Below are 18,730 nucleotides of genomic sequence, written 5' to 3'. Positions count from 1 at the left end.
CTTCAAGTGAACGGCGTGAAAAGACGTCGGCATAAGTATATGTATATATTTTTATTTTTCTTAAGTTTTCTTATTATTAGAAGAACGTGTCACCCACGCCTCGATATGCTGTTTTACAAAAAAGACATATATTAGTGACTACATAAATTTAAAAAAAAAATTAATCAAATTGAAATAAGAAAATATAAGACTTACCCCCCATCGAAAAGCCATTGTCTTCGACCCCTAATAATACGCCCCACCAAGACCGATCAAGCAACACATAGATATCATCGGTGAGCTTGCATATGTCAGTGAAACACCCCTGGCTTGCTCATGTAGATAAAAACAACGCGGTCTTAGCCCAAAGGGTGTATCCAGAATTGTGTCCGGTAGTTGTTCCCTCTCCTCTTCAGATACCGGTATGGTACTGGCGGTAACTCATACGAGAGCCAACTTGAATCCATCATGTCCGGCACGTCAGAGGGTTTCTCAAGAAGCCTACATATGACGCCATGTGAATCGGGCTCTTGAATGGTGGGAGGGACCTCTTCAATGATGACAGTGGCCTCTGAACGGTGGGAGGGGACTCTCGGGATGATAGGGGGGCCTCTTCAACGATAGGAGTGGACTCTTGAGGGATGACAGGCGAGTCGGGCTTCTTCTTGCGGTTGTCTTCGCACTATTGGGGTGTACGGAGACTTAATAGCAGTGCACGCTGTCTGATGCGTGAACTCCGTCGTGCAAGCATAACCCGACGTAAAGCATCCACTCTATCGGGCCGCTAAATAATTAATACAAAATCAGTAAATAAACAGCTATATTAACAGTGAAAACAAAGACAAATATGTTTCAAACTTGCATTGTATCACCCAAGTCATTATTCTATCATAGTTCACAAAATGCATCAGATAACAAAGAAAAATATGTTTCAACTAATACCCTGAAGTTAGTATTTGTCTTTGTTTTGTCTATTGGTTGAAGTAATGCAATCCATTCAAGTTTCAATTTGCAGAAGAAGAAATAGTTACTTTCGCACACGAAACTAAAATCGCAACGCGAAACCAAAATCGCAACGCGAAATGAAAATCGCAACGACAGAATCGCAATGCGAAATGAAAATCGCAACGAAAGAATCGCAACGCGAAATGAAAATCGCAATGCGATTTTGGTTTCGCGTTGCGATCTTGTCGTTGCGATTTGGTTTCGCGTTGCGATTCTGTCGTTGCGATTTTCATTTCGCGTTGCGATTTTGTTTCGCGTTGCGATTTTAACTTTCGTGTTGCGAAAGTAAACTATTTCTTCTTCTGCAAATTGAAACTTGAATGATGCATTACTTCAACCAAAAGACAAAACAAAGACAAATACTATTTCACAGTGTTAAAGAATACAAAGTTTAGCAGAATTGGCAGCAACGAACAAATTACTTTCAACCAAAAGACAAAACAAAGACAAATACTTTCACAGTGTTAAAGATACACAGTTTAGCAGAATTGGCAGCAACCGAACAAATTTACTTTCAACCAAAAGACAAAAACAAAGACAAATACTATTTCACAGTGTTAAAGAATACACAGTTTTGCAGAATGGCAGCAACCGAACAAATTTACTTTCAACCAAAAGACAAAACAAAGACAAATACTATTTCACAGTGTTAAAGAATACACAGTTTAGCAGAATTGGCAGCAACCGAACAAATTTACTTTCAACCAAAAGACAAAACAAAGACAAATACTATTTCACAGTGTTAAAGAATACACAGTTTAGCAGAATTGGCAGCAACCGAATAAATTTACTAAGCAATCTAAGTGAAATGGCTAATCTAAGTGAAATTACGAGTAAATTTATCATTAAGTTAAATATGGAAAATCTTAAACTTACCTCGTTGCGTAGAGTATGAACCTCATTCTGCAACGATACTATCATCTCACGTAGAGCGGCAACCTCACCACGTAAAGTTGACACCTCCACACGCCATGCACCATCGTTATCGCGTAGAGTACCGATCTCCTCACGCAAGGCATTGACCTCATCACGTAACTCCCTTGACTCATCCCGTTGAGGTGGAGGTGGAGAACAGGGAGATAGGAGTCGTGGCATCTTTGCCGGTCGCCTATCATGAGGTGATGGTGGAGAAGAGGCTCGATGATGTGACGGGATAGGTGATGGCTCTCGTTCTAGAGGTGTATAGTCGGGTCTATCGGGTGATGGCTCTAGGTGAGGTGATGGCTCTCGAATTGGAGGAAGTGGATGCTGCTCATCATCCGTGCCATCAAAAAAACTCTGACTAGCTTGCCACCAATCAGTGGCAGCTCTTCCTCCGTGGTGTCAGTCTTTGTAATGGAATGTTGGCCTCCTAAATATAAAAACTCAAACAAAGTTAAACGTCTACTATTATAACTAGTTTATATATTATATGAAAGTATTTGTGTTAACTTACATTATTTATTGTCGCATATGGTATTAAGTCTTCCCAATCCAACAGAGTTTTCCTCTTCCAGGAAATAGCCCTGGGAATATCATTTGACGTTTTTATATGTACGCATGCTGGGGAAAGCCTCGAATATCCAAATCTACAAACAATATATAACAAAATTAGTAATTGTTAAATAATTAATTATAATTTAGAAACATATATAGAAATTCTTACCTTAAAGGCCCAAACAAAGCCTGACAAAGTGTATTTGGACCCATCGCCCCGCAAACTTTTGCGGTCATCAAAGGCAGACGACAACTTAGTCCAGGTAGCTTTCATATATACGAACCCCACGGAAACAGATTCCATGCATTCAGGTCCTCTAAATATTTAGCTCCCGATGAATAGTTTGTCTGGCCTCTCTGCCTAAAAAGCCGGCATACACAAGTAGTAGAAGGCATACTCGGACAACATCGACGTCATCCATCCGAGTGAAACCAGCTTTCTTATTAAACAATTTCTTCAGGTCGTCGACATGTAGGTTCGGCTTCTCCATTGACTCATCCGGAAAAACCCGGGATAACCATGATGGGCGGGCGATATGACGAGTGTACCGGCCTACATCATCGTGTCCGAATCGTAGACCAGTGATTAAGCAGAACTCCTTCCGCCCAAAGCAAGTATACGCTGGTGGAAAATGAAACCATATCTCTTCCTCACCACGTTGTATACGTCGGGTAGATTTGATGTCATGGTCTGAAGCCACAAATGGGTCAAATTAGCATCTCCACCCGGATGCTGTACTCTCAGCCATGGCCCGAAGCAGGTTTCCTCAAACAATTGTCTTTGAGCAGGTGAAAGCTTCGAAGCAATTGTAGTGGCCAGGCTGACTTTATTTCTCAAGGTCAATTGAGCCGAAAAAAATTTCTACAAAAACAATAAACATACCAAGTTAGATATACCAAAAACTACACTGTGAATATATACCAAAAACAATAAACATAAAAAGTAGTAGTTTATTCTTGAAACTAAAATTTGCAACACTGTTTTGTCTTTTGGTTGAAATGAAAATCGCAACGAGAGAATCGCAACGCGAAATGACAATCGCAACGAGAGAATCGCAACGCGAAATGAAAATCGCAACGAGAGAATCGCAACGCGAAATAAAAATCGCAATGCGATTTTGGTTTCGCGTTGCGATTCTCTCGTTGCGATTTTCATTTCGCGTTGCGATTATCTCGTTGCGATTGTCATTTCGCGTTGCGACAGTCATTCTCTCGTTGCGATTTTCATTTATCTCGTTGCGACTCTTCTGCAAATTGAAACTTGAATGGATTGCATTACTTCAACCAAAAGACAGAACAAAGACAAAGACAAATACTAACTTGAAAATCGCAACGAGAGAATAGCACGCGAAATGAAAATCGCAACGAGAGAATCGTAACGCGAAATGAAATCTAAGTGAAATGGTTAATCTATTATTGAGATGACCAGTAAACTTATCATCAGTTTCAATATGAAAAACCTACAATAATGCAAACATTTCAAAATAAAAATAATTAAAAAAACAACCCTCGGAGGTGATTTTCCATTTTGAATATTGTGAGGGATTCTGACCGTGAATGGTTGTGAGGGATTTCGCCGGAGATGGGGACGGAAATCTTCAGAGATGGGGACGGATTTCTTCGCCGTAGAGAGTGAGAGATGGAGATGGGACTGAGTTGTGATTTTAGGTTTTAGGTTATGAGTTGCGATTACGGGATTTTGTCTTAATATTCGTTTTTGTAATTTGAAAATAAATACGCGTAGCGATTATAATGGCGCTTTAAATATCGCGTTGCGATTTACGGATACGCGTTGCGATTTTATGTATTATCGTTGCGATTTACCGATACGCGTTGCGATATACGGATACGCATTGCGATTTACCATACGCGTTGCGATTACGGATACACGTTGCGATTTACGGATACGCATTGCGATTTATGTGTTCGCGTTGCGATTTTCATATTTGCGTTGCGATTTTGGAAAATCGCAATGCGAATTGACTATCGCATTGCGATTTTCAAGAATCGCGTTGCGATTTTGGAAACTGATTTGCGATTCTGGGGATCGCGTTGCGATTTTTATTTCGCGTTGCGATTTGTTGGTCATTTTGGCAAATCCAAAAAAAGTTGGTTAAAATCGTATATTATAACTTTTTTTGGTCACTGAGGCGATTTTCTCTTTTTGCAAATCCAAAAAAAGATGGTTAAAATCGTATATTATAAGGCATTTTCGGTCACTGAAGTTATTTTCTCTAATATTAAATCTATGTAAAACTAAAAGAATTTTATATTGTGTAACAGGATCATATCTCTATATATATAAACTATCTAATTTGTTGAAATTTGAATTTATCAAGTAATCTTAATAATAAAAAGAAATATTGTTTTCTATAAAAAAATCTAAATTCAAAGATATGTGTTTATAAAATATGTGTACGTTATCAATTAATTAAAAAAATTTAAATAAAATTACTTATTTACCATCGCTCTAGATTTATCTTCTTTATGTTGTTGTTGAAATTGTCATCGTTAAATATGACATCATCTTTTTAATTTAATATTCTCTATCAGGAACCGATCATAATATTTTTTGATATAACACCCTTTGCAGTAAGGCGCGCCTCCTGCAGCGCGCTATACGTTGATTTGACGCCACGTGGGGTAAGGCGTACCCCCTGCGGCGCGCCTTATGCTGACATGGATACACGTGTGTATGGCGCGGGGCAGGGGCAGCGCCATACGCCACGTAAGATATAACGCGAGGTAGGGGCACGCTATTCAATTATCTCAATTATCAAACATGCATTCCCAAACTTTTCGGCTTTAAGGCATCTTCTCTCGGCTATAAATAGTCGTCTCCCGTAAACTCTCTCACCAACATCCTTTGAATCAGTAAATAACATCCGACAATCATTTTATATTTGATTCAAAAGTTTGCTCGATCTTTCGTTATAAGGTTATTTTGTTATAATATTATTTTATAGTTATATGATTATTTGAAAAAAATATATACTAATTGTTTTCAATTAATTTATGTGTTTGTAGAATTAGAAAGTGAGGCATACGTCGAAATATTTTTGCGGTGCAGGTAATAATATAAAATATTATTTAAATTATTTACGTTTATGTGTAAAAAATTTATTCTGTTATATTTTTGGTCATATATTATTTATTTAATTAGGTTTGTTTCAGTTGTTTTTTGCAAATATAATACTGTTACACTTTTAAACTCTAAGAATGACGCGACTTTCAGCTATTGTTTATTATGATGAAGAAATTTGAGAAGAAAAACGTGTGTATTTTCGTATCAAATGAGCGTGTTAAAATATCATTCAAGAGAAACATAACTCTTGAGGAGCTGATAACGAAGATTTCGAGGAATGTTTATGTTGGAAGTAGTAGAAGAATGTCGTCGTTACAGTACAGATTTCCAACATCATTGTTGCCATTAATTTATACAGCGTTTCGAACTATCGAATAATGATGATGTTGAAATGATGGCTGATTTTCAAAGTAATTATTCATACAGCGATATTGAGATGTATGCAAAGTTTGTTCAAGTGCGTGCTGTTCGGGGTCTGCCATTAAGCTCACACTATGGGATGGCTGAACAAGTTGATCAAGTTGACAGCCCGACTATAGTAATGTGTAATAATTTAATGCCATAATGGGAAATCCACATCATGGTGTTGGCACATCAACTTCAATGGGGAGACATTCATCCGCAACTCCTTACGATATGCACCGAGGTGGGTCCACGAACAATCTGTATGGCAACATCGCGTCCAGTTCGAGGGGAAGGCATTCATCTGTAAATTTCTTTGACCTTAATATGGAGATGCCATCGATGCAACAATCTGTGCAGTTTCCATTTGACACGATGGCTTCAAGCTCTAGGGGGAGGCATTCGACTGCGAGCTTTTTCGATCTCAATCCAGATATGCCTTATAGTTCAAGGGGAATACGTGCCAATAGTAGGTTCTTCGACCTAAATGTGAAGAGCATGGAGGAACCATCATATCCACCAGAAGAACCGCTTCGTGAGCCTGGTACGGATGGTGCTGAGACTGGACTATTCATTCACCCAGAATCACTACAATTTAACTCCGATGGTGATGATGATGTAGATGAAGTTCCAGCAAATGTGGCATAAACTGACCCTCCAGTACACATGTATGAAGCTGATTATGATGCAATTTACAAGCCAAAATTTACGAATATGCCTCATCTCGGTGACAATAGATATTACTCATCAATAAATAATGGTGAGTTATCTTTAGGCATAGAGTTTTCAAGCAAGGAAGAAGCGATGATGGCTATAAAAAATTACAATATCCGTAATTTTGTTCAGTCCAGAGTCGATTGCTCTACGACCGAAAAATATGTATGATACTGTGCCGACGCAAAAACGGATGCAATTAGATGGTTCACGTATCGAAGAGGAAGAGGAAAAAGAACAGATGGGAACTAACAGTATACAACGGTCCTCACACATGTTGTGCTGGAGGGGTCAACCAATATCATCCCAACTTGGACTCTGAAGTGATATGCCAAGCCACCATGCCCATGGTAAAAACAAGCTCTCATATAGTTGTTGCAGTGTTGATTTCAGCTATACAATCGCAGTATGAGTACAATGTCTCATATAAAAAAGCTTGGTTGACAAAACAAAATGCCATTGTCAAACTTCATGGCGAATGGGATGCATCTTACAACGAACTTCCAGGTTGGTTTAGGCTAGTGCGGACGTTGAATCCTGGGATAATTGTGGACTTTGAAACCTCCTATGCATACCATAATGATCGAGTTCTACGTGACCGATGCCAATTCTACCGGGTTTTTTGGACTTACCCACAATGCGTTAATGTTGTCAAATATTGTAAGCTTGTGGTCCAGATCGACGGGACTTTCTTGTATGAAAAATACAAGCAAGTTTATTATTGACAGTTGTCCAAGATGACAATCGCAATATTCTCCCAGTTGATTTTTCTATTGTTGAAGGAGAAGATATAGATTATTGGGCTTTTTTCCTCCGAAACTTACGTGCACATATTATCACGAGGGAGAAAATCTGTGTTATTTCAGATCGCGGAGTTGGGATCAAAGCAGCAATGGAGTCTTTGGGTCCAATGTGGCAACCACCCTTTGTCCAACATAGGTATTGTCTCCGACACATTGTTGCGAACTACCATGGAAGGTACAAGAAGAATGATAGTGTCAATTAATTGTGCGCATTGGTAAGTGAAAGCAAGTTAGTAAGTTATACATTTTTTTGATCATTTTAATTTTGCAAAGAAATCGAGTTATTAAGTTATACATTTTTTGATCATGTTACGAACTACTTCCTCGAACGTTTGAATCAATGCTTCAAGATTTGCGGGCGAAAAGTGAGGAATGATACGATTACATCAGCCTCATCGATAAAGAAATATGGACGAATATATATGATGGTGGATATCTATATGGACACACGACGACCAACTTGGCTGAGGCAATCAATTCAAACTTAAAGGGTGCACGTCACTTACCTGTAGCGGCTTTGGTAAAAACTACATATTTTTGTTTGGGGGTGCTTTTTGCGAAGCTCGGGGGACAAGTTGAAACTTGGATACAATACGGTCATGTCTATCACCCTAGATTAGTTGCAGATATACAGAAAAAAATTGCTGCATCAAATGGAATGTCTGTAACAAGCTTCTCTAGAAGTCATGAAATGTTTCGTGTCACAGAGTTTTCGCAACCTCTTCAAGGGATTGAAGCTGTGTCGTTAAGAGTAAATCTAAGGGACAGAACGTGCGACTGCGGGTTTTTTCAAGCTCTGAAGTATCCATGCTCTCATGTGATAGCATCTTGCTCGCATACGTCAAGACTATAACCGTTTTGTGGATCTCGAATGCCTACTACCTGAAGTTTTTAAGGTATAAGAATTTGAGTTTCCCTCATAGGTAATGACAAAGACCCTAATGAGGTTCAAGATTGGCTTCCGATTGTACCAAATCTAAGTTTATTGAGGGAGCGTAGTCGTCCAAAATCCAATCGAATTCATTGCGATATGGATATTCGAGAAAGATCTAGACAAGACAGAAGATGTGGGCATTGTAGAAACTCAGGATACACTAGAAAAACAAGTCCAATTATGTTGTCATCAAGTAACAATTGGTGAGGAAATGATGTAGTTGTTTATCAAATAATAATTCTTGTATTTTACTTTGCATTTACTTCAAGTTAATGTTATTCGATAACTGTTGATGAAGATTAAAAAATGATACAATTATACGAGATTAGACGTTGGCGTTATATTAACGAATAATTGATATTAACGATACAATAAGTATTAAATGATAACCAAATTACAATAACTTATATTAAATGATAAATTAACAAAGTAAGTATTAAATGATAAATAATAAAAAATTACAATAAAAAAGTCCAATAAACAACTACAATAAAAAGTACTAAATACAAGTATAAAAAAACAAAATCTATCGATGCCTGCGACGCGAATGTGTTCCGCAGGGCGGTGGCTGTCGGTCTCGAGGAGGATTTCTTCATATCACTGGTTGTGACTCATCGCTGTCATCATCATCGTCGTCGTCGTCCTGAGCAGCTATATTTTGTTGATGAGGAGTTGATGACAATAAAGCACCTCCATAAAATAAGGACCCTCGAGGTGTATGACTGACTATCCGACCGTCATGCGAAAACTGGGAAAACTCATAAAACCCAGACATCGCTGAGTGTGAAAACTGTACAGGAGGTGTCTGTGCTGCGGCCATGGGTGATATTGAACCCACCAAAATATGAGCATATGAACCCCAAGTCGGATATGCAATCATAGACCCATAATAGCCTTCAGGAGGGGTCATATAACTCTGTGACGGTGGCGGCGGCGGGGTCATAAAACCAGGTGGCGGTGGCGGCATCTGGTAATGGAAAGGCGGTGGTGACATCATATATGGCTTCGGTATGTAAGCTGGTGGATACGGTGGCTGCTGTGAAGGTCCTGCTGGTGCAGCTGAGGATGAACCGGAAGCACCTGCTCTCCGTCCACGAGTCGGGGGACGATGGTGTTGTATCGGTGAACGTCTCTGTCGACGTCGCGGAAAGGTCTGGCCTCGTGCATCCTCAGGAAGCAGAAACAGTTTCCCGTTACTGTTGAACCACTCGTAATAACCGTCAGAAACCATCAAGAGGTCAAGTAAAATGGGCTCTCTACGGGGAAGGCGCTGATGTCGATCCTCCCACAACACGACCCACACATGATGCCTCACCAGTCAATTTGTATCTGTCTTGCCGTGTCTATCTGTGCTATGCAACTCGTCCATATTACGAGGTACTTCTGAAATTGGTTGAAAACAACCAAATTGCCGGAGCACGCGATTAATGGAGTGCCACTCGACGGTCGCATAACATATTAAATGGACTATCGCCATCCAAACATCTGATGGGCCCCTCAACTTAGGTGGGATCATCACCCTCACATCATTAGTAGAATATGTCACCCATTCAAACTAAAATAAATATATATAATTTTTATCAAAATAATAATCTAATTATATAACTATAATCTAAAATCGATTTTTAAACATTAAAATTCATACCTGTGTGTCAGCCTTCTGATCGATTAACACCCTAATTTTTTCTAAATCATCAGGTAGCTCCTGATGATTTTTCCTATCAGTAGACCACCTATTCATGAAAAATAATTTCTTATTCACTGTATAAAATTATTAATATACAAAATCAGTTTTATAATTACCTTAGGAGTAGCGGAAATACGAATGGATTCTTGACAACGGGACATAAAAAGGACAATCGATACCATGCCCAAGACTGCAGCAGTAGGAGACATCCGCCGATAGCATTACGCCTGTAGTCAATGGCTCGACACATCTCCCTGTACAGGCAAGTCAAAACTACCGAGCCCCAACTGAGTGATCCGGCCAGATGAAAGTCGCCAAGATGTTGCAACCACATACAGTGAACTTGGTTGCGCGATTTGTCCGGCATCAGCAACCCTCCTATCAGCTGCAGTATGCATACCCGTGCATACTGTTTAACTTCATCGTCAGACGCGTCCTCGCTCAACTCCCGAAAATTGGCATCTAACCAATTTAACGATATCCATCCACCGTTAAAATTTTCCGGGACACGTCCTAGACTAACCCAGCACAAAGTAGTCCAAGAACCGGAAGCTATCCCTGATATCACACCTCCATCCACGGGAACCCCAGGTGCATAGAAACATCCTCAAGCGTGATCGTGCACTCTCTGCACGGAAGATGAAATGTGTGGGTCTCCGGCCTCCACCGCTCTACTAAGGCAGAAATAAGGTCCGGTTCTATCTTACAATGACCCTGATATCTACCTAGGTGACCGAATCCAACCTCTACTAAATACAATATTACACGAGTAGGTATAACTAACTTAAGGTTCCTAATAAAAAGATCTAATATACGGTCTCTCTCCTACAATATAAATAATTACACAAATTAATTTTTAAACTAATAATCATGCATTAAATTAATTAATTAAATTAAAACGTTAAAATGTTACCGTATCAGCAAAGTGTCGAGATATATGATTTCCATCTAACCAAAGTAAACCGCCTTCCATTTTATATATGCAAAAAAAAAATTAATTGAATAAAATATTAAACAATTAAAATAATTAAATAAATTACTAAAAATATTAAATATAATAAAATATACTTTAATAAGATAAATAAGAGTATTTGAGAGAAGTTGAGAGGATTTAGTGTGATGAAAGTGATTGAGAATGGGGTATTTATAGGGAGGGATAGGTGTGAACGAGCGGGGTAGGTTGATAATTAATGGTATAGCGCGGGGCAGGGACCGCGCCTTTCTGACGCGTGTCAGAATCACAGGTAAGGCGCGGCCCCTGTCCCGCGCTATACCCTTAATTACCAACCTGTCCTGCGTCATACACACGTGTATCTATGTTAACATAAGACGCGTCGCAGGGGGCGCGTCTTACCCACACGTGGTACCAAATCAGCGTATAGCCATGCAGGAGACGCTCTTTATTACAAAGGGTGTTAAATCGAGAAATATAGTCTGACCTGTGCTTGATCGAAAATATTAAATTAAAAATATAATTTTTCAGAAAAAACGCCGTTAAATACTTACGATCGATCATCATATTTTTATTAAAAAAGTTAATTCGTTGATAAAAATTAAAAGAAAAATAATACACTTAATATTTATGTAGTTTATACTCATATTACGTATCTTTAAAAAAATGACACGTGCTGGTTTTCAGTTACACCTCCTACGATACATTTCACTTTTCAGACAAACTCCAAAGTCCAAAGCTCATACAAAAACCTCCACAAAGACCACTTCTTTCTACTCCTCCTCAAACAAATCAAACAGAGGTGTTTGATCGCCGGAAATCTAATCTCCGGTGAAAATGACGGTAGAAAGTTCACCGGACTGGCTTCCCCCTGGCTGGAACCGAGAGTTCAGTTTCCAAAAGACTGGTCGCCGAATCACGGTTTGTTAATTATTACCCAGCTAGAATTGTACGTCTGTGTTTTAGTTTTTATTTTAAAAGAAAATTAGTGTTTTTTTGGAGAATATTTAGCAAAGAAAAAGACAAAATGGACTGATGAAGTTAAAGATCAAAGATTACAGTAGCTTGTATTAGTCGATGATCGGTTGTTTTTCAGTTGCATGTGAAAGAAATTATGTCGAATGATAACTGTTGTTTCCTGCATGTTGAATTTGGGGGTTAGATGGATAAACAAGGGTTCTATTTTTCGTTGAATTCATAAGTTTTGGAGGCCGAAGGGATCGAGGTTTGATTCTGTTGGTTTTGCATTTTGGGGATATACATTGCATGGAAATGGGAGTTCTTTGAAACTCTGGTACTCGGCGGTAAAGGCGCGTAACAACGGGTCGATTTTGTTCTGTTCAAAGATCTTTTATAGGCAATGGAATGTTCTTGTCGTTTTTATGCGGGAAGACGTTTCGTGGCACTGAAACATTGATTTCTTGGTTCATGCTTCAATGATTGATGATATGGTGACAGAAATTCGATATTAAGTCTATTTACCTCGATTAACATTTTTTGAGGGTATTATATGTCCTGTTTTCTTTATGTAGCAATATGTGAATCCGGCAAGCGGTCGGAAGTTCTTTACCAAGGATGATCTTCTCCAATATACCAAAATGGAAAGCAAACAATTTGATGACAAGCTGCCAACATTAAGGAAAAATATAACATCATCAGCGAACGATGGCTGTAAGTGTGGTTAATTATTTAACTGTACTTTTGTCCCTTTTTTTCATTCGTTTATCTAATTATATATTGCTTTTCTTGTTGCGGATATATGTTAATCCTTCAGCTGGATTTGGATTCTATTTCAAGTCAGTGAGGTATTCGGGATTCTTAACAGAGTCGAGCTCTAAAGTAGGAAACACATAACAAAGAATGAACTATTGTGTCTTGATAATCAATTATGGCAACATTTCAAGCAAGTTCATAGCCTTCACTTCTATTTACTCGATCTTCATACAGACTGCTGTAAAAGAAAATAAACGTCCGGAATGGTTACCTAAGGATTGGCTCGTGGAGGTAAAAACCCGAAAGAGTGGTCTAACTTTTGAAAGACGAGTCAAGGTATGTGGAATTTGTTCTTCTTTTATGCGTAGGAATCACAAGGCATTTCCCTCTTCTATTGTCATATGGAATTCGTAATACTGTATTTTTCATGGACTAGCTTTTGCCTTACTGCATCAATGTCCTGTCCTGTAGGCATCTGAACTGTATCTATAAACGAACATGATTTTTAATTAACACTATGCATTTACTAACATGAGGAAATGTAAACTCTTTTCTTCTCTTTCTAATATTTCAATTTTAGTTTTATTGAATTGCTTTCTTGTTGCAGATGTATGTTGATCCGTCAACTGGACTTAAATTCTATTCCAAGCCACAGGTGTTCCGATTTCTTGGCCTTGAAGTATCGAGTAAGAGAAAACCTGAGAAAAAAAAAAGAGATTCCCGCTCTAGAAAAAAAGTCGGTTCTCAAAAATCATTTTGCTACCATTTTTGTTTCTGTCATTTCTATTTATTTAGTTTGCAGACGGAGAGATTGGTGGTGTCTTAGCACATACAATGCATAAAAGTTTTACCTTATTTAGGATATATTTTACGAAACATAGAAAATTGTTTTATTTTTATATCTTCTGAATAACATATGCTGTCTTGATTTTTCTATAGGTTGTAATCGAGAAGTCAACCGATGATGATTTACCATCAGGGTGGATTAAGGAAGTTAAGATTAGAAGGAACGTATATGGAGTCCGAAGATATTCGGTATGATATTTCTTTCGAAATCATGCGGTCCCCTAGAATATTTTATTTTAATCATACACGGACAAAATCCAACTTGGCTCTTGCCCTCGATTTTGTACACACACCACCAAAATATTTTGTGCTGAATCTTGTGCTTGTGTTGCTTAAAGCTTTGCCTTGATAGTGTCATGAATTAACTGCTGCGGAGATTCCTTTAAACATGCATAGTATTTTTCAAATGTTCTTTTTTTTAATTATATTTTTCAAATGTTGATTGGTAATAACTATAACTGCTACAGTATTACACCGATCCAGTCAGCGGCTTTGTTTTTTGCTCGAAAACTACTGTTCTTCACTATCTAGAAACTGGAGAGATTGCTGAAACTGCTTTTTTACCAAAGAAGGACAACAGTGGCCAAATTTTAGTTAATGCAGATGAATCAGTAAGTTTGTACGAAGTTTAGTTTCATCCGATTCCGTTATCATTTCATTTGGTCAGATTTTCACATGCTAGATTTAATTAAATAATTTCAACGATGCATGCTGTATCAAAAGTGAAATTATGATATCATTTATTAATGATGAATGCTTTATTTAGACGAGTGATTTTATCCTTGCCGTCTGTTTATAATAGCAACTCCCAGCAGCTAAGAGGAAGAAAGTGAAACATCTTGCTGACGGCTCGTTATAGGTGAGGGGTGGAAAACTACAAACCCTTGTAAGTTGTTAACAACCAACTTGAGAATTTGGGTCGGGGAGGGCTTACAAGTGAAACATTTGTGAATATTTTTTTCTGCAGGTGGGGAGACATCTGATAGGAGTATCTTACCTGACCTAGACACGGAGACCTTCGAGAAAGGGCAATGTAATAATGACTATGATGAAAATGAAACGGAAAAGAAGAGCAGCATGGACTCTAAGAGTTCATGCAAGTCTGAGAATAAGAAAGAGCTTGATTTGCCTCAAGGGTTATCAGATCAGCTCGATCGGCTTGAACCTAAGCCTTGCCTAAGTGAAATCATTGGTTCATGTGTTTTAGACGAGAAATCACATCTGAAGTTCAATGTTCACTCCAATCCAGAGGTAGCAAAGCAAGCCTAGGATTCAACAATTAAATCAAATTGTGGGCTAGCGGAGAAGATTATAAAGCCCATCGAAGACGAAGATATTCTCGGAAAGCAGCCACAAAAGTTGGAGACTGAGCAGACCAGTGACAGTAAATCAGAAGTACAGCCTTTGTTTTCTTCAGAGCAATGTCTAAAGCTTACACTGAAGACTCTTAAAGGTGGGGTACAACCACATGAGGATGCTGCCAATGAAGGTCTTGTTCAACTCCAGCTTCTAGTGTCCTGCAAGAGAAGAGTCTACGTAAAACAAGAATGGAAAGCAAGAGAAGTAATGTAGAAACTAAGAACTCGAGCAAGTTCAAGAAGATGAAAGAGCTTGACTTGACTGTCGGTTTTCAACACCACTTGCTGTTCTTGAACATGAGCATGTTGACAATGAAGCAAAACCACCACGTGTTTCGGTGGATAAAGCAACTCGGAGGCTAAATATTGACCCTATTGCCACGCTTCCACATCAAGCTTCTCCTGTGACAGTCAATCCAGAAATCGATAACATTAATTCCCATGAAGTTTTTGGAGAGCAACTGCTAATGCCAGAAACTCAGGAAGGCAGTGACAGCAAGTTAGAAGTACAACATTTCTTTTGGCAATCAAGACTCCTACAGGTGCAATACCATTAGAGGATGCTATCAGTGAAGGGCTCGTTAAAACGTCTATTGCTAATGTCCAGCAACATAAGAATCTAATTGAAACACGAACTGAACGTAGCAGCTGTAAGAAAACTCTTTTTAGCTCAGTTGGGTATAAAAAGAAAGATGTGGATTTGCAACAGGGAACTTCAAAACAACTTGTCAGGCACACACAAGTGCTCGACTTTGCAGCTGGAAAGATTTATGATAGCAAAGCCATTCAATATGTGGATTTGACTCCAGTGAATCTGACAGTGAAATCATCTCAACAACTTGAGATTGGACCAAGAACGGCGGTTGAACATCAGAAATTTACGTACAATACCACTTCGTCTCATGACGAATCATCAAGCAACAGCATAGAGCCTCATAAAAACAAAACTGTTCTCGCACAATCGAATGATGAGAATTCAGGGAAGCTATCAGCAATTCCATTTGGGAGCTTTTGGTCTGATTGGTCTGATTCTTTCTTTGAGTCTCCTTCAAGATTCTTGCAAGTTCTAGTCCCGCAGGAGATAGTTTTGCTTCTCAGAGGAACTTCCACCAATCTTTTTGCAGATATGGAAACTTTGCACCGCTCATGGGGCAACCCGTTCAGCAACAACAATTCCCTTTGAATCCTCCATCCCTGAGCTTACCTAAAAGCAACACTACTAGTGCTAAAAAATCTTACAGGAAGGAGAAAAAGAAATTACCAGACAAGGTGACATAGTCCTAGATATAAAGCTGTCCTAAAGGAAGCATATCACTGCCTGACATCTAAAGTCGACTTCAGGTTAGATATTTCTTTTTGAAGCTGACATCTTTTTGGTGTTCCGGCTTTTGTATTTTGGAATGCTTCTTTAGAAGAACATAGAATAGGGTAAATCGGTAAAGGCTAGTTTTAAATAGTCGGCTGTGTTAAACAAAGGCGTTAATCCACCGTCGCCTTGAATTATCTTGATCTTTGTTAACAATGCTAGAAGGGCTGCTTTATAATCTAAGGTGTCAACAGCTTCTTGTTTTTTCCTTCAATATGCTTTGGGTATCCATTAGATTTTAAGCACAGTAACCTACCCGATTAGCATCTCTCGATTTCCGAGTGATTCGCAATTAAGATTTTAACTGCATTAACATTTAAAACTTAAATGATTAAAATGCCTTACGTTATTTGCTTCCATTCTAGCCTGCATTAATCAGTTTGACAATGATTTGAGAAAATTAAAGTACAAATTATTAATAATCTCCCAGTCACAAGTAACCGAAACAAAACTCGAAGACACACGATAACAGCTCAAAAGCAAACATGATAGTTGCTGGAGCAGAAATTAAGATTGAAAACTAAAAGTAGTAGTCTAATCGGTGTAAGTAGACTGCTTCCACCCTCCAAAAGATTCATCAACTTGGTAATCCCTGGATTGATGTTCCTGTTGCAAGATGCAATGGACGATTTTACATTTTATTTACCATTCGACTCATACATTCACCTGTATGAGGTGAAAGTTCAGTAGATTCAGATTCAAGCATCAACAAAGCAAATACAAACAGTACCTCTGGGGTGAAAGAGAGGCCAATTCTAATCTCCCCACAATAGCTTTCGTCCTTGACAACATTATATGCAGTTGGGGGAAGGTGTCCTCCCTCGAATACAGGCTCCAGAGGTATGCTTCAATTATCATTAAAACATGAGCATCAGATATGGGGTATGGGATATGATATTCAATAGAAGAAATATGTTTCGAGCACATATCCTATCCGAATACTTGCACTCGATCTGAGTCATATAGGAGAGGATATAGTAGTAATACTCACGTTACTTCCCCGATGAAATCGTCCTGAGAACCGGTATCACTGTCCAGTATTTTCACTTTGAGTTCCGAAACACCTTCCGAGATATTGAATTCAAAATTCTCATTCCATTCTGGTTCTGACCCTTTTCCTGAGAAAAATATTGTTTCAAAACTCTATAAGACATAATTACAGACTAAGAGTAAGAACAAAGTTTGAATCATGATAATTGATATATTATCCAGTCAGATGAATAACGTGTTAAGAATTTAGATTGATCACAAGTCCAACCTGATGCAACGCTGCTTTTCTGCTCCTGGGTTCGGCAAGTGAGAAGCACATAAGGATCCATGTTACCTGCTCGTTCCCCATATTTTCATTTCCCAGAAACATCAGCAACACCAAACATGAAGATATAAGCAATAAAAACAAGGCATTACGCCAAATTCCTTTGAAAAATTAAACATATACCTATATCAGATCTGACATGTGAATATCTATATCTACATATAATCTTATAAACATGAAGAACTAAACTACTATTGATCAATGCAGTTCAGATGCGATTTCGATCAGATCACTTCTGATTGGACAAAAATTCTTGATCGATCGAAATTATCCTGAGATCGTAACGGAAAACAGCTAAAAGCATTGAAATGTACCCAGATCTACCAGATAACGCTGAAATTGAGTAAACTGTAAAGAAGACAAAAACCAGCAAGATTTCAGATTAACCAAAGAAGGAACAGGACTCACAGAGAAAATCAGTGTTCTCAAGACCTTTGGCACTAACAAGAACAACTTGAAGGGTTCCCTGAGGCATGTTCTTAGAGCGTAGAGACCGAGAAAGAAGAATGTGTGAAGACAGACAAGATCCCTCAGAGCATATATATATATATATATATATATATTATATAATAAAGGGGAATTGCTTCTTTCTTGGATCTCTTTCTGTATATTCTTTTAAGAAGGAAATATTATATTCTTTTTAGAAATGACCATCCAGCTCAGTTGGTAGAGTACAAGATTTTTAACTTTGAGATCGTGGGATCGAGTCCCACGGAGGGCATTTCATAATTCGGAGGTCTCTTACGAAAGCTGCTCTCAACTTGATGTTACCTACTATCTTACCTCCCCTACCCCATATATATATATGAGAAAAAGGGATAGCCTTTTCAGAAGGAAACAGTGAAAATAATTCACGGTCGCCTCAACTAGTCAACTACCATGTATGTGAAGATATACCATATATGAACTGTTCGGGTTTATGGTATGAACATTAGTTGAATTCTTTGTCCGAGTCTTAATTGGGTCAAGTCTAAATTTAAACTACATGATTTCTAAACACTTTGGTTATTCATATCTAAACAATGCCTTGAAGGAAATTTTCAATTTTGTTCACTCTAAATGATTTCTTTGATGGTAGTGACTTCAGTTAAAAAA

General features: G+C 38.4%; 1 protein-coding gene and 1 long non-coding RNA gene across 2 annotated transcripts; one reads left to right on the top strand and one right to left on the bottom strand.

Moving 5' to 3' along the window:
• Nucleotides 1-13,652: 13,652 nt before the first annotated feature.
• On the top strand, nucleotides 13,653-14,619 carry LOC120140456. Its single transcript, XR_005517724.1, has 4 exons — nucleotides 13,653-13,785; nucleotides 14,064-14,207; nucleotides 14,399-14,455; nucleotides 14,564-14,619. It is a non-coding gene; the product is annotated as an uncharacterized LOC120140456 (long non-coding RNA).
• A 2,093-nt stretch (nucleotides 14,620-16,712) lies between these two features.
• LOC120140401 (elicitor-responsive protein 3-like) lies at nucleotides 16,713-18,222 on the bottom strand. The gene is made up of 5 exons (XM_039155388.1): nucleotides 18,044-18,222; nucleotides 17,579-17,644; nucleotides 17,312-17,438; nucleotides 17,051-17,165; nucleotides 16,713-16,926 (listed from the first exon to the last, which is right to left on the bottom strand). The coding sequence occupies exons 1-5, from the start codon at nucleotides 18,108-18,110 to the stop codon at nucleotides 16,855-16,857; spliced, it is 447 nt and encodes a 148-aa protein (XP_039011319.1). The 5' UTR covers nucleotides 18,111-18,222; the 3' UTR covers nucleotides 16,713-16,854.
• Nucleotides 18,223-18,730: the final 508 nt, after the last annotated feature.

Source organism: Hibiscus syriacus, unplaced genomic scaffold (genome assembly GCF_006381635.1).
Source record: "Hibiscus syriacus cultivar Baekdansim isolate YM2019G1 unplaced genomic scaffold, ASM638163v2 tig00110785_pilon, whole genome shotgun sequence".
NCBI classification, from domain to species: Eukaryota; Viridiplantae; Streptophyta; class Magnoliopsida; order Malvales; family Malvaceae; genus Hibiscus; species Hibiscus syriacus.
Note: the sequence above shows the minus strand (reverse complement) of the source record. Positions and strands in the feature narration are given on the sequence as shown.